At 30.2% G+C, this 17,819-nt stretch overlaps 1 protein-coding gene across 1 annotated transcript; it reads right to left on the bottom strand.

Moving 5' to 3' along the window:
• Positions 1–10,512: 10,512 nt before the first annotated feature.
• On the bottom strand, positions 10,513–12,813 carry LOC147919428 (uncharacterized). The gene is made up of 7 exons (XM_087503965.1): positions 12,685–12,813; positions 11,923–11,932; positions 11,760–11,844; positions 11,505–11,640; positions 11,232–11,413; positions 11,018–11,141; positions 10,513–10,698 (listed from the first exon to the last, which is right to left on the bottom strand). The coding sequence occupies exons 1-7, from the start codon at positions 12,811–12,813 to the stop codon at positions 10,513–10,515; spliced, it is 852 nt and encodes a 283-aa protein (XP_087360091.1).
• Between the last annotated feature and the right edge of the window lie 5,006 nt (positions 12,814–17,819).

Below are 17,819 nucleotides of genomic sequence, written 5' to 3'. Positions count from 1 at the left end.
TAATTTAAATAATACGTAGTTGTCAAATATTATTGTATATAAATAATCTATATATACATTTTTGGAGACATTTATAAAATAAATCCTGAAGTTGGCATTTATTTATAGGGATGCCATTGGTATTAAATAATTTATTTAATAAAGAAATTAATTCTACCTATATTACATTTTTTTTTACAAAAACTACATGTTTTAAAAGGTAACAAACATAATTTCAAATGTATACAAATTTTATTTCCTTATTTTATAAGGAGGTAAATGAAGAGGTTCACCCCTAAAAATTTGAAAAATTGATTTGATAAAAAGTGATTTTTAACCTCACATACTATATTTTACTTTCACGGGTATTGTATGATGAGTTTTTGTGGATTAAAAATATTTGAGCATGTTGCGTGATCCGCCTAGCATGGCGGATTTGGACTATAGAACCAACACTAAAACTATTAGTTTATTTCATATACTATAGATTTATAGTCATAGTTTACAAAATTAACTTATAAATTATTTCGTGTATGAACTACAAAATATTACACATACTACAACATATTCTTAATATTCTAAAAAAAAAGAATTGTATACACATAAAAATATACACTAACATACCATATAGGCATATATACCTCTGTTTAATTGTTGAAAACAAAACTAAGTATTTTAAAATTTTATATTCTATCTAATAACAAATTTAATGTAATTAGGTTATAAACTATATAAAACATAAGAAGGAGAAAAAATATTCTAAACAAAATTATAAATTAATTAGATAAAGTTAATTAATTAGGAATTTGAAAAATAAATAAATTAAAAATTATTCTTTAAAATAAAATAATTTATAATTTTGTCACGCGGTGTACCGCGGGTGAAAACCTAGTTTTAAGTACAATTGTGGTTTTTAATAGTGTAATATAACAATATGTATATGACTTATAGTAGTAGTTTTTGAAAATGTGTTTTAGTTTTTAAGTCTCATAATTTGGGCAATAATTTGTTATTGCTACACCTTAAAAGATTGGGTCTGCGTCTAATTTTGCTGAGTTTTTTGATTTGGGTTTCATTGGCCCGTTGGGGCAATTTTGTTATGTTTGGGGGAAAATTTGATTATTTTTTATTAACAGGTAAATAAAACATTTTTTATACATTTCTTCGATCAAACACACCTGTTTTCATCGTTTCCTCTTCATCTTCCATTCATCAACCTTAGATCCCTAACTTACAGAGTTTAACTAAAATCATTACTTATTCAATCTTTCAAATCCTTTTCATAAACCAGTCAAATTCTAAATGTTTACACAACCAATTAAACGAAGCACTCGGGTGGGTTTATGGGGTTGTCAAAATTTTCAATCGGATTGATTCAGCTTCGCCCAATTAGTTTTCCGAAACAATAAATCAATTCAATTGGGTTGGTAAGTTGCTTTTTATTCCGGGTTGCTTCTCATTATACAGTTTCGATTTCATATGTCTATAATCTTGTCCGATACAATTATATGTATCCAATTCAGATTTGGAAAGTTTGAGTACAGCTACATCCAACCATGCTTGATATATTTCCAATATTTTGTATATGATTAATTGACATATTATATATTTATATATTTTATGCAGTACATGTGCAAGAAATTAGAATGTGATTAAAGCATATATATCAAGACATCGTAGTATCAGTCATATAAGTTGTTGTTAAATTAAAACATGTTAGATTCTTTAATTTAGAAGAATAGAAACGTGTTGCTTAATTTGGTTTCCAATAAACTGCAAGATATCAAATGAGATGTACTGTTGATCAGAGTCATACGATAAACATGGTTCGCAACTCTGAATTTTCCCACTGATTTAGTCAATGAGAAAGTATCAATGATTATCCAGTTTCCACTGTTGATCAGTCTCTGGAATTTTCCCCATTGTGGTTTCTTTAGCGTTGCATGAATGAGGGTACCCTTGTTTTAAAAGAAAGAGTAAAAATTAGAAAACAATAATCATATCAATATATTTGTATGAAATGAAATGCAGGAAAGTTCAGAAATGTTACAGAAATATCAGCTAAGACCATTTCTATAGTCTCTCCGGTAAAGGCCGTGTATTGCTTCCAAGAATGAATAATTTTAACTTGAATTCTCCAGCCTGTTTTGAATGGTTTGATTGTTATCAGAGCCGTCTCTAAGTTAATAAAGGCCACAATCAAATTAAAATAAAAGAGCTGTTTTGCTAATAGTAAAACTCGAACCCATGCACTCATTCTAACTAACATAGACAAATGCCACTAGACTAAACATATTTTTTGGAAAGCAAGGCCGAAAGTTGTATATAAAATACATAGCATAAAATAAGGCCACAAGCTCATGCTTCATGAGCTTGGCCTTTGGGCCGGCTCTGATTGTTAGTAAATATGTGAAAGGAGAAATATTTTCGGCAGCCATTGGAGAAGGTTTGCTAGAAGAGAGAAGAATGAAGCTTTAAGGTATGGTGAATAGGCTCTTGAATAATACAGTTATATTTATAGGAAGGATGAACTTATGAACATTTTAGGGTATATTCTCCAAATATTCTCCAAATATATATTTACCATAAACATAAACGTAGTGATGTTGTTCATGATTTCTATCTTTTTTTGTTAGATTGTAGAGATTGTATAGCGTAATGATTGGCTGATTTTACGTGAAATCTTTAATTATTGATTGATTTTTAGTAGACATCGATTAGGAAATCTAAAGAGCAGTTATGTTTGTTTTCCAAATTTGCAACCGAGATAGATATATCTTTACTATATTGATAGGTATCTCTTTACTATATTGATGCGGTTGTATAGCGAGATTTCTGGATTAGAATTTGTTATCTCTTTAATATATTGATGCGGTTGTATAGCGAGATTTCTGGATTAGAATATAGTGATAGACAGGTAAATTAGTATTTGAAAATCTTTTTACTATATTGATGAGATTTCTCCTCTAACATTTATGGAAAACAACCTTTTTCATCTCTAATCTCGTTGTTAAATGTGTTTGGTATGTTAAATGTCTTTGGTATATCTTTGGTATTTTTTGGTGGCCCATATTTTGAAGCCCAAATGAAATAACCCGATTGAAGGAACACTAAAGTCAAATCTGCCCTTTTCGTAGATGGTTTCATTTGTTGGCGTCAGGGGCATTTTTGTCCGATGCTAAAGTTGTACTTCTCTTTTACTATAATAGGGATAATTGATTATCATGATTTTACCAAATTAGGGTTTCTTCCTGTTTCTTCTCTGTTATCAAAGACGAAAAGGGGATTCCGGATTTGTAAGAATACAAACAGTCACGATTAAACGTAGCGTTGCGTCTTAATCGTTTTAGTGTCTGATATTTTTTTTGAATATTTAACATTTTTAATATTTATTATTATGATTATAATTACAGATTAAAGATATTTTTTATAGTCAGCATATATGATGTTAATTTATTATTACAATGTACCTAAGAGTTTATAATTAAAACATACATTTTATGATACAACGAAACTATACATTTGCAAAAAACATTATTGTAACTTATTTAATTATAATATGTGGAAATTGTAATAATATGTACTTAGACCATTTATATTGTTTCTATCTATTTTTCATAATTAAAATAGAATAAGAAGTTTTTGAAAATGGTTTTCTCCAATGGGACAGTCTATATCTGACTTTAAAAAGAAGTAAAATGTTCTTAGCAAAAAATTATAAAATGTTTAAAATCTCTATTTTTTTAATTTAAAGAGAGAAATTAAAGTTCAAATCTAAATATCCAAAACAATTATCCAATTACAAACCATAATTATACAGTCTCAAAAACCTCTTTGAAAACAACATTAAGTGTTTTATTCTGGCATTTCCCATCTTTATCTGTAATTAACACTTTCAATGCTTTTCTGATTGTGACTCGTGAGAAGGCAACATAAAGCTGTCCATGTGTGAAAACCGGTTTTGGTAGAAACAATCCAACATGTTCTAGCGTCTGACCTTGACTCTTGTTTATAGTAATTGTAAACGCCACGGTAACAGGAAACTGTCGTCGCCTCATACGAAAGGGGAACTTTGCATAAGGTGGACTAACATACATCCTAGGGATAAGTACTCTATCACCAACCTTTTTTCCTGTCACGATTCTTGCTTCGATTACATGATTGGCCATCTGAGTAATAATTAGCCTCGTGCTGTTAGACAAACCTCTTTTAGGATCTATATTCCTTAGCAACATGACAGGTGCTCTTATTTTCAACGTCAAAACATGGCTTGGCAGTCCAGAAACTCGTATACTGTTTAGGAATTCCTAAGTGTAGATCATATCATCATGTTTGCTTGTATCTGGCGTTTCAATACTATCAGAGCTAAGATATCGTCTCTCTTCACCTGTAATTAAGAAAATGTAAGAATTTTAGATATGGTTTTAATATTAGTATTTTTTTTAAAGAAAATATCATATCCTATCTTATTTGCATACCTGGTAGCTTGGTAATCATAAATTGATATTCTTATCAACATCATCATTTCTTGGACTTAGAATAGCTCTTTGACTAAAGAAATTTGGATCAGTCCTACTTGCGAAATGTCCACCGTAGATTTCTTTAACTATTGCTTCAATAGGATTTCCACTTGTATTAATTAATAAATCATTCGGAATTTGTATCTCTACATCCCCACTATCTGACTCGTTGATTTTGCCATCCCCGATATCAAGAAGCCACTTTGAAAAAGTAGCGAGAGCACCTGCATCCATACTATTACGTGCCTTGCGAAGTCTCAAATTTTTGGTAAGTTTAAGAACTTTACAACTATTCCAAAGAACAGATGAGTTGATAGATGCTAAAACTGTCGCTACTCTTCCTCCTTCCGTAATAACATGTAGTATCTATCTAAAATCACCTCTTAACACAACAACTTTACCTCCAAAAATCTTGTCACATCTCATGATATCTTTCAAACTCCTATCCAAAGTTTTGTAACAAAGCTTGTTCATCATTGGAGCCTCGTCCCATATTATGAGCTTTGCTTCTCTAATTAAATCTGCTAGATCAGATTCGTCATCGATCGTACACACGGAATATTCATTAAGATTGATTGGAATACCAAATCTTGAATAAGCCGCTCTACCACCTTCCAAAAGCAAATCAGCTATACCACTTGAAGCAACATTCAGAACAATATTACCTTTAGACCTTATATCAGCACCAAGAATAGTCCGTATGAATGTTTTCCCAGTACCACCAAAACCATGGACAAAAAACATACCACCTTTCTCGTGATTCACGGAGTGAATGATTTCTTCATAAACACGTCTCTGCTCATCAGTTAGCATAGGTAACAACTTATCGTACAATTCCTGTTGTTTATGAGGTTTATATATTCTCACATCTGCGATAAGCCTATTAACACCTGTGTTCATTATACTATCATCTGGTTTAGGCATCTTCTCGAAGGCCGTAAGGGATGTACCATTAGATCGCAACATAAGCTCTATCTCAGTTAAACATATATTTTCTATTTGAGCCCGTCGTCATCAAGTAATCCCAATGCATAGCAAGCTTCTTGAAAATCCTTATAAAGAACACCTTTGACTGTTTTTAAATAGTCAAAGCTTGTTGGTCCTGGAATTTTATTAAGCAAAACTTGCAAGTAATAGGCTTGTCCTACAGAAGGTGGTACGTACGTAATCCTGCCTATTGCAAAACTTTTCCGTTTCTCTGACCTTGGCTTCCAAAGTTTTTCTCTCCTATTCCACACAAATTTTGATGGAAATTCAGCATATGTGAGTTTGCTGGCTTGGGGATAAATCTTGTTGCATTCCATCCAGCCCAAAAATTTAGATGTTCTATTTGTTGTACGGTGCAATACATCTTCTATTGGATCGTCCTCGTTGTAAATAGCCAATTCTTGTCCTGGAAGATGAAACAAGAGTTTTTCTATGGCTGCAGTATGATAACAAATCGGGAATGCAAAAATTCGCCAAGAAGCCTCACATGCAGATACATATCTAAAAAAGAGATTGAATTAGTTTGATACATTTTTAAAAATAAAAAATAAAAATAAATATGAAAATGTTTGAGAGATTGAATAAACTGTTACATGCAATTGAAAAACTTTTTAATTTCATTGTCCTGATCTTTTTATCCTACCTTGGCTCTAATATAGTCCGGACCTTTAGTGATGTACTTGAACAAATACTTTATTGAACGTGTCTGATTGCACCATTCAACATTAATATGAGCACGAAAACGGAGTGACAAATAACGATTATCGGGAATAACGTAACTATTATCATATTGAAAACCCTTTTTTTCCACAACTCTGCCATCGTTTCGTCGTCTATATATTGGATAATTAGCATCGTCGGCAATAGTATTATCCATGTATGGTTTTGGGAAACATTTAGTGCAATGTCTATTATTCATGCAGACACTATCTCTGTTCATAGGACCACACAGACCATGTATCATCACATCAGAAACAACTTCGTATAAATGCTTATCCACCTCTTTATCCGGAATTTCAACACTTATTGTCTGGATGTAAAAACAGAATCATGTGCGCATGAGGCAAACCCCTCTTCTAAAATTCTATTGTATACATGGCTGAAAAATATGAAAACAAATAAGCATTAATATATTGACATTTTTATGAAGATTAATATAAATAATAGAAATTAATATTATAAAACATACCAGAATTTACGATACCAAAAGTTTTTTCCTTTGTCACTTGGACCAATAGTCTATCAAGTTTCATCTTGAAAACTCGACTACGTATATTAGGTCTATCTTCTTTACTAAGACGATGCCTTTCTAGTTAACGATTGATTTCAGGCTACTTTGGATTGCACATAAAAGTTATGAAAAGATTAGGAAATCCATAATATTTGCAAGTAGCCATGGTGTCTAGATAATGTTGCATCATATATCTCTTTCCACCTGTAAACGATGACGGAATAAATATCCTCTTTCCGTGTTGTGAAAGATCTCCATGTCCTTTTTCAGCAGCTTCAATTATCTTATCGACTCTTTCAGTTCGGAGTTTGCTTTGATTCATCCAAGTATAGTTCAATCTGTTTGATTCTATAGTAGTGAATGCATTGACTAAAAACTGCTGGAATAATTTGCCTGCCATAACAATAATCGAAGATTCTTCGTATCTTTCAAATATTCTATACGCATAAAATTCCCTCATGGTGACCGTTTTTCTTTTACGTACACGGGTATCCACGAACCCTATATCGATGCCTAATCTGAAACCATCTTCGCCATAAGGGAACAACAATGGGTATTGTAAAGGCAAGTATGCGGGATGAAGCTCACTTATCCTCTGTAAATTACCCGAACAATTTTCTATAACAATGTCACGTTTATTTACACCAGCCGTAAAATCTCCGGGTATTAAAGCAGCAACCTCTTTGTTTGTAGGAAGATTATGAGTTCTTGCATCAGTAGTTCTTTCTGAAGGTAACAATAATCGCAAACTTTCGTTACCGTCCTCCATATTAAATCTTTCACGTGCCGATCAAAACGCCCCAACATGCGGGTTATTACTATCAAACATCTTTCTTAAGAGTCCAACAATCTCAGATCTTAAATCTCCCGAAGATCCAAATGTTCTATATCAACAACAAAACACATCAATTAAATAATAATCATGATTAGTAGAATATAACAAATATTAAACATATTTAACATAATTTTAGATATGAATAATATTTATATATGTATCTAACAGTATTTATAATTACCTAAATGCGGAGATTCTATTGGCTACTTCGTTACATACGTCATGTATATATAATTGCAAAAACATTGGTTCCTCCTTCCCAGGCTCTGGTAAAATATCACCAATACGATGATAGTTTTCTCCGCACATCTGGAATAGATACGGTCCTTTACCATTATTTACAGAATGGTTAATTTTACCACCTAACAATGTGAACGAAAACATCATGTTGTATGCTCATATGTTATCGCGGAAGTTTTTACCCCTATCGTCGTTATTATAAAACAACGATAATAACGTTTTAGGTGCAGTCTTCAAAGTAGGAAGTATTACTTTGCCGCGATGGCAACACAGTGAAAAATCCGGCTTTGCCTTTTTAGTCCGTTTATTCACCCGTTCTCCATACCACATATATGCGCCACAATTATCACATAAAAAATAAGGATCCCTATCATCATAATAACCTACATATATTTTTAAAAAAATTATTTTAAATATATGTTAGTTAGATACATATTTACAAAACTATCATATAACGAATCAGATATGCATCGAGTAATACCATTATTTAGTAACTTAGCTTTTACAGGAGGAAAGCCAAGAAACATATTAGATGTCGCATCGTTATCATTAATCTCGAATGAAATCCCATCAGTAGAGCTAAATGAACCACTTTCATCGTTCGTATCCGAATCATAGGTAATGATTGGATTAGTTATTTAGCATATATATATATATATATATATAAGTTTTTAAATTCCTTCCCGAACATATAACCTTTTTTCTTCTTTTGTGCCCTTTTAGAATTCAGTATTTGCATTCTTTTCAACCTTGCCGTCTTATGTTGATGAGGATAATGAAAATTCTATGCATTCGTAAAAGCAGGTAGATTTATCGTAGAACTAACACATGTATTTCAATGTTGTTGCGTACGATCTTTTAGTTTTGAATAAAACATATCTCTTAATGTAAAGAATTGAAAATGTCTGTACATTTTCTAGAGACGGCATGTGTCGATACATTCTTCCTCCGATATGGAATCTTCGAAGGTCTCATTATAATACGTCAAGTGTAGCGATCTACAAAATGAAAATCAAACTACGATCAAGAATTCATATAATTGCGAAATTCTGACCATTTTAGTTTATACCTTTACTTTCTTATTTATTTTCAATTTCGCTGTTAGGTCTGTTTATATAAGAAGACGGTGCGTATATATTCTGTAAACTAAAATGTACTAATTATTGATATATACGAATATTGACATATGTTTCTATATATCCTCTTAACTTTTATGATAAATTTTTTAAACATATATTATTTATCTTTCTAATTATGTATGCAGATCTCTAATACGTTTTTTATAGATTTACTTTCTTGATCTTTATCAAGATTTTATTTTGTTATATTTCCATAATCTTTAATATCAATATCAGATTATAGTTGAACCATTAATTTTTAAAATAATATTGTTCTAAATTATATATCATAATTGTTATATCAAATAAATTATATCAACTTATAATTTAATTTTCCATTAATAACATTATATTATTAACGAACTTTCCACTATATTGTCATATCATAATTATTATTATAAAGGTAATTTCTTTGTGTTATCAAAAGCAACACTCGAAAAACATATGAAAGTGATAATATGCCTTAAAAAATCAAAACGAATTATAAGAACATCATGATCATAATTATAAATAAAAATAGTTATTATTATTAAATAGTAAAATTTAAATTTAATTTCAAAAACGATATTCGAAAGTCAATCCTTTGTCACGTTAGATCTTTGCATCCATATCTTGTTCTTCTCACACCAGATAGATCCAGAAACACCCTTATCATATGTGTTAATTGACTCATTGATAGTCATCATATTGTATTCTATCCAAGTATGAAACTGAGATTTCTTGATCTTTGATTTCAATATACTATCTTCACCGTTAACAATGGAATTTTGAACGTTCAGATGCGCCAATGAGTTTTCTTCAGAAGATCTTGATTATTTCTGGTTTTTCTAGTTTTTTTTTTGAACTGGTTCCGGAATGCTATCCTCACAAAAGAAAACAAATTGTTCTGATTGAAGTTGCGAACGGAGTGCATCTTCATCAGCACCTGAACTTTTCTTGGTGGATCGACGAACTCCAGATGGACGTTTCATTATGATTCTGCACATATACATTTTAAACTTGTGAGTGTAAATTTACAATGATACAAAATAATGTAAAAGCTTGATTTTTGCGTTATCTTTTACGTCAAACAGCAAGAACTCAAAAATTGGTTCAGTTTTTTTTTTTTAGTTGACATGGTACAATAATAAAATTTCGTATTGAATAAGCACAATATTCAAAATTACCATTAAGTTTTTAATATAAATTTTTTTGTTAACATAATCGTTAATGATCATTTTCCTAAATTCTCGTATTGAATATTCAGACTATTAAATTTGGCCTTTTATTTTTAACGTATTTTCGTTATTTTTGGAATTTTGATTTATTTCAAAATAGTTTACTTTGGGCTATAGGGATATACTAACTACCATATTTCCCAAACGATTATATAGTATTTTTTTTATTTATGCCATGTTATATATATAAATATCATATTTGTTTATTTCTAACATAATTATAGAAAATGACTAAAATAATTTTTGACCAATACCAAAACGTTAAGATGTTTTGAAGCAATTGAAATTGTCTAAAATAATTTAAACTTTTGATTAAAAAAATAAACCAAGAAAAAGTCTAAAATAAATTTAAACCAATCACATGTTTTGAAGTGATGTTAATTGTTCAATCTTGGGGTTCAGTTTTGATCTTTTTCCTTGTCTTCATGCTATGACCGCCGTTCGACCCAACATTGCTTTCTGTATGATCTCTCTTAGATGAAGACAAACTTGTTTCAGCTGGTGCGATTTGCAACTTATGATCGTCGACATCCGAAGAATTAATTGAAAGTTCATTCCTTCCATAGAGTTCCTACATTGAAATTATATACATTGAGATTTAAAAGATATAGAATTCATAATGGTATTATGGGTATTTTTTTTTCTTTAGTATCTTGCCAAATTGGACAATCATGTCATCCTTTTCCCAAAACTTTTCGACAACATAGGCAGACTTGTCACTCTTTAAATTATCAATTGTAATAAAAATTTAAACAGCATTGTCTTCCCTACTAAAACAGAGAGAGATCCAGGAATAGCTGCAGTATCATCCTGACCATAGGTGAACAATTGATTCAATACTTGTTTATATATTTTAAAACCAAAAGGAATTCAAATGTTACTATACTTACTTTTGGTTTCTCCAAAGCCAGTTCTTCTGCTTTTTTTCCAATAAAAAGTTGGGCAAGACCATAAAAGAAGAGCAGCTTAATATTTTGAGAGCTTCCGTACCCAACATGAAGTATGAGTTTATACCTTTTAAACAGTTTGACATTACTTAAAATGTGCGTAAAGTTCCAAATCACAATTCTTAAAAAACATTTTAACAGACTAAGTGAAACTTACTTGTAATCAACATCCATAACATCAGCATCACAAACTCCACAACTATAAAGTAAATCTTTTCCAGTTTGAGATTCTGGTGGATACGGCTGCACCTTCTTATTGCAAAGTTTACAGGCAATATAATACCATTTAGGCAACACTTCAACAGAATAAATTGTCGCGATTGTCACACATGTTTGCGCCTGTAAAGAATAAACCAAACGTTTGTTCTCCCATAGAGTATTCAGTAACAATTTAAGCTTCATGATATCAATTTTTCTTTAGAAACATTACCTCAAGTGCATAAACGATTTGGTCCATAGTACTCTTTTCGTTCATAATGAAAAACTCTTCATATAGTGTCACCTTTGGTTTTTGAGGGCTTGGATCATCATCAAGTTGTATTAAATCAACAGCATCCGTGGGCAACCTGTAAAGTTATCATAATAATAAAAATATGTACATGAATATAGCATGTCTTGCCGAATAATTTAGAAGGGATATATATATATATATATATATACATACTTAATATAAATATATACTTACTTCTTTCGAAACGCGTCCACTTCAGTCATAACTGGATTTATCAGAATGTCGGTAGAGTTGAACGCATTGGAAATACTATAATTCCCTGTAACATGGATTTAATTGGCAAAGTCAGATTTGACAATCATAAGCTCTAAGATTTCTTCCGAAAGTCAGAAATTACCTTTCCATTCCTTCAAGCATGCAAATCGTATTACACAAACGACAACAGTATCTTGATGTTCTTTTATTTATGTATCAAAGTCCTTCGCAAGATCACCCCACATCGTGCAATTTAACTGGGTTCCACTATATTACGAATGCATGAAATAAGAATAAAACAGTAGATATGATATTCCAAACTAATTTTCATTTTAAAGAATATTAATTAAGGAATCATACGTTAAATCTTGCAAATCGAAACTTAATTTGAAATTATCCTTCCCTTTTGTTTTGACGCTATCAAGATTTCCGACACCAACGATCTGACCGATTACATCTACAAAAAAACATATGAATTAATAATTTTTTTTCCCTTAAAATTAACTTCTAAAAACGAAGTTAACAATTCACCAAAAAATACATTCTTGTCTAATTCTCCAGCCAAGATAGAAGTAAAATTCTGAAAATATTTTTCTGAAACACGAAATGGGAATTCATCACATGGTTTCACGATATTGGTTCTATAAAAGACGATTTTAAATCCCAAAGAACTTGTCTTATAAATGCTATCATAATCTACTAAGCTGAATGTATCAACTATTTTAGACTCGCCGACAGTGAGTTGGTTCTGAAATCTGCTGACCAAACCATCTTCAATAGATGCATGTATCCTTGTACCCTATATATAACGATTTGAAGTTATAAAGCTATTATCGAGTTTTACTAAAACTTTTATAGAGATATCAAATAAACATCACATTTTAATTTTTTTATTACAATTTACATCACTGTCAACGAAGACCATCTGTAAGGACTTGATTGACTTCCAAAGTCTTACGATACAGACTCTAATTTTCTGATGGTCTAACGCAGGGTTGAGATTGCCTAACTGAACAAAAGAACGAACATTCATCTTTTTAGAAGTCATATAGAGTTGTGCATACGACTCTTTGACACATTAGCGTATCAATATTTATAGAGATGTTATACAACCGACTTGATTTTTTTTTTCTTTTTTAGAATATTTACTTTCTTTATTTTTTTAAGACGATAATGATGAGGAATGTAAACATATCATTTATCAATATTCTAAATATGTTTAATATAATTATTTAAAAAGTAAATTTAACATATTTTACTCCTGCAAATTTAATGAAAATCATCAAGCAGTTGTAAATTACCATATATCGATCTTTAAAATAAACTTTATTTTGTAAATTATAATAATGGACTTTATATTTTAAAATTACACAAATCTCTATATGTTATCATTTGCAACTAACGTAATTTTATAAATAATCTGAAAAAGGTTGTTTTAATTAATTCATAAAATCTCAACATATTTTGGAATACAAATTAACCAAATGTGTTTATCAATAAAAAAATAAAATTACAGAATATCGAAATTTGGATCTGAACAGAGTTCTCAATAAGGATTTCAATGCTTCTCAAAGGAATCCTCAACAGCAAGATGAATATAGGAGTCAAGTGCATCACTGTATTTTGCAGAAAGATAAATTTAAATCAGTATTGTTCATATCAATTAATCATTAAACAAATAAAGTTATATTTGTTTATTACCTTAAGTCCATATCGAACCTATAGTCGGTATCATCCAAGTCTTTGATTCTTGACTCTCCATGATCAATGTAATTGTACCTACATATTTGAAGATAGTCAGATATATCCACATATTTTTAATATATAATCGGAAAATGATCAGAATTAAAACTTTGACTTACATGTACATGTAGTCTGCAAATTCTTCACTCTTTGGATCCTCTATAATCTCCGAGCATCCATTACCGTTGGTTAGGAGAACATTATCATCTAGCATCACCGATTATAAAATAAATAAAATTTTCATTATCATAATTAATTGCATTGAATTTATAAAATAATATTTTATATTAATCACCTTCAAATCTTATTGCTTTCCATATCTTGAACAGACAGACCCTCTTCCTGTTACGCAGTTTGAAAGTTTTGAACATATGATTGGCATAGCATCCTGTTGCGAAGCAGTCAAGTACATATCTCCTAGAAAAAAATTTATTATTGATATCAAAAAGGTCAACCAACATATTTTATCAAGTACATAAAACAGTTTCAAAAAAATATTTCCATTGATTATATAAACTTACTCAATCGACTCCATAGTAAATTTTATGTAGCGATCCATCAAACTCCAACGATCGGCACTACCTTCTTTTTTGAAACTCTTGACTTCACTCATATTGGTAATGCATCCAATTAAATTAACTACCATAAAAACGATTAATATGTATTATAAATAACAAATAAAAGTTTTCTAAAACAATCCATAATAAAGTATGACTTACCGTAGGGCCATCTTCCATGAAACACATTATCATAAACACGTTTAAAATCTACATTATCAAAAAGTTTGCAAATGATAGGATCTCTTGCAAAACTGATTATAGTTTTTTCTGTGAAGAAAATCCGGTAACCGAGATTAGTTTTCTGGATTTGTTCTCTGTTGTCTTTGACTTCGAACTTCTCTATAACATAAGTTCGATCCTCCGACATATTAAATTCCGCAACACCATAGAATGATGCCGGGATAGTAGCATGTCCAAATGTACCCTAATTCAAAGTATTATTATCCAAGGTATTTAGTCACACCATACATATGAAGAAACAACGAAATATAATTGTAAAATATACCTCTTCGTCCACCAAGATTAACTCAGTCGATACATCATTCAAACAATCTCTCACTCTCCATGAACGAAAAACCTTGACACAAATCATCCATCCCGATGTCCAAGGATTCAATTTGTCGAGCATCACAAATCTCATCATTTAAAAAAAAAAAATCAAAAGTTTTTGTGTTTGAGAGAAGTTTTAAAAGAGAGTGAAATGTAGAAGTTGAAAAGGTAATTGTTTAGTTTTAAGTTTGTTAACTCGACTATAAGTATTTATAAGGTGTTAATGGTTGCATCAAAAGTCTTGACTCGAACGGATGTTACCACTCACACATGTTGACTAAATAATTGAAAGATTCATGAATATGTAGATATCATTGAATTATACAGACGGGAAAACTATTTATAATACAAAGGGGAATTAATATAATATAAGACTTCGATTTATGTAATATATAATAAATGAAATAGTATTATATATCAAATTTAATTCCAATCTCATTATCAAAGGCGTTTAAAGTATCATTTTTGTAAATATGAAATATAAAAAACTTACACTTTAAATTTAAAATCAAATTTCCATATCAGCAAAGGCATCCAACATCTGTGTGACTTGAGGACATGGAGGATTGATCATGACACTGGTACAATTGTGCACCGTGGTTGCCATCCATGTATCTACATTAATAATTTTTTTTGTAATTAGTTATTTTTTTTATAAAGAAAGCAATTATATATATATCAGCAAGAAATGATTTGAACCTTTATTACTTTTGAGTTTGGCTAAACGTAATACACATATGATAATATCATTGTCACGATGTATCCAATGATCTTAGAAGCCGTTCACGTAGTCCTTTGGTAAACGACATGAGAAACGATCACCCCTACAAATTTTCATCATTGAGTACTTTTCAAATCATCGAAAATTTTAAATATAAAGCTTAATAATTTAGAACAACTTACTCAATATTTTCAAGAACAACAAATAACTCATTCCATTCTTTGTATGGTGGACCTTGTTCCAAGCTAATTCCAACACTAAAGACTCTTCCGATAAGATCTACGAATATTTTCCAATAGTTAAACTAATCAAACACTTCAAACTTAACTTATAATATAATAATAAATTGTTACCCTTACCTACACAATAAGCAGAATCTAAATATCCACTTTTAATATCACTGAATAATACAAAAGAGAAAAATTGATCTGAAGACAAAGGAAGGATTTTCTTAAACCATGTCCCATCTCTCCAATGTATTCTAAAACGATGGTCAGTTGGCCTAAAACCGCCATCAACAATGCCTTAATGAGAAACTTGATAACATTATCCATTCACCTTCTTCCAAATCGTTTAGAAAGATGTCACGATAAGGAGAACCCATCAATACATGGATTTTCGTACCCTACGTAAACGTTATACATAAGTACATAAAAACTAAATTAAATTTAAGTAAACACTATATAATAAAAAATATACCTTCTCATCGACTACGATTAAGTCTATTGATTTGAAAAGAGGATGACGACACTCAAATTTCCTCAGAATTTTTACGTTAATTTTCCACTCATGAACGAAGGGGTTTAGGTCGTCCACATCGAAAAATAGTCTCTCTTCCCGAACCTTTTTTTTATAGCATTGGATAGAAGGTTAGCCATATTTATGTTTGAAAAACCTTTATAAAAGAATAATACATTCTGTCTTTAAAACGTATTTATATATACATAATACAGAAATCTGTTTTGGAATATTTACATCTAAAGATATTGTCAAATATTCTAAATATTTATCATCGTCAAAACTTTAATGGTATTTGTATAATAATCATTAATTACTAAATCATTATTATTATGTTTCCCGATATTTTTGTTAAATTCCGTTTTGTATAAGTATTCAATATTTTTTAGATATCTACATTCCAAATTATGTTATCACCACAAACATTTCGGGATAATCAAAAAATTCAAATATATTTTATATTATTTTTTTTATCCTGATTGCAAACCTTATTTACAAAAGAGTTTCAATTTCATATTTATATTCTATATTATCTTCATAATTTTTATGTAATTACCATAATTAGTTGGTAATATATATATATATATATATATATATATATATATCAAATACAATAGAATTCATTGATTAGAACACACTATAATTATTATTGCATAGTTTCAAATTATTTAAATTAAATTCAAACAATCTTAATGTCAATTAATCTATTAATACAATTTTCTCTGAGAATTACTTCAAAATAAGTTTATTATATGATAATCACCAAAAAGTTAATTTTGTAAATATAAAAATATCGAAATAAATACCAAGCTCAAATATCATAGATATTTTATGATATATCAAATTACACTTTAAAATTTCTTAATATCAGTTCACCATTAAGACAAAATACTCAAACATCTGCGTGACTTGAGAACATTTAGGATTGATCATGACCATTGTACAATTGTGCACCGTTGTTGTCATCCATGTATCTACATTAACAATATATAATTAATTAACATATTTTATAGTCTAAGCAATAATTTGTTTAACGTGTAGAAATAATATAAACCTTTGATAGTCTCAAGTTTGGCAAAACGTAACACACATATGATGTCAAAATCACAATGAATCCAGTTATTGGAAAAGACATTCGCGTAGTCTTTTGGTAAACGACATGATAATCGTTCAAACCTACAATTATATGTTGTTTAGAATTAGAGACATTAATGAATACGATTGTATTATTAAAATCAAAATTTCAATAATAGAACGACTTACTCAATATTTTCCAAAACAACGTACAACTCATCCCATTCTTTATATGGGGGACCTTCATCAAAACGATTTCCAACAGTGTACACTCTTCCAATAATGTATGTTCATAAAATTTCCATTAGAAATTAAATTAACGGGTATTTTTAAATTTATAATATAGTTTTTTTTTTCTCACCTACACAATAATTAGGGTCTACATTTCCACGTTTGATATCATTAAATGATACAAAAGAATAAAACTGCTTTGAAGACAAAGGATGAATTTTTCTAAACCATGTCTTGTCTCTCCAATGTATCATAAAACAATGATCAGTTAGCTTACATCCCCCATCGATTTTTATTGTAACAACCCGTCCCGTGGACTCCACTAGCCTCACTGCTAGCCCGCTAGCCTCACTGCTAGCCGCCCAAACGGACCCCAAGCTGGCCCTGCAGGGCATCAATCCTAACCCATCAATGTGGAAATCC

Source organism: Camelina sativa, chromosome 20, assembly GCF_030686135.1.
Source record: "Camelina sativa cultivar CO46 ecotype springtype chromosome 20, ASM3068613v1".
In the NCBI taxonomy this organism is placed as follows: Eukaryota; Viridiplantae; Streptophyta; class Magnoliopsida; order Brassicales; family Brassicaceae; genus Camelina; species Camelina sativa.
Note: the sequence above shows the minus strand (reverse complement) of the source record. Positions and strands in the feature narration are given on the sequence as shown.

Excerpts from the sequence above, each read along its gene's own strand:
- LOC147919428 (XM_087503965.1), bottom strand. The coding sequence starts at position 12,813 with ATGAATGTTCGTTCTTTTGTTCAGTTAGGCAATCTCAACCCTGCGTTA. Across the intron at positions 11,641-11,759 it reads GTGGACGCGTTTCGAAAGAA|GTTGCCCACGGATGCTGTTG; the intron begins GTAAGTATATAT and ends ATAACTTTACAG. Across the intron at positions 11,414-11,504 it reads AAATCGTTTATGCACTTGAG|GCGCAAACATGTGTGACAAT; the intron begins GTAATGTTTCTA and ends TATTCTTTACAG.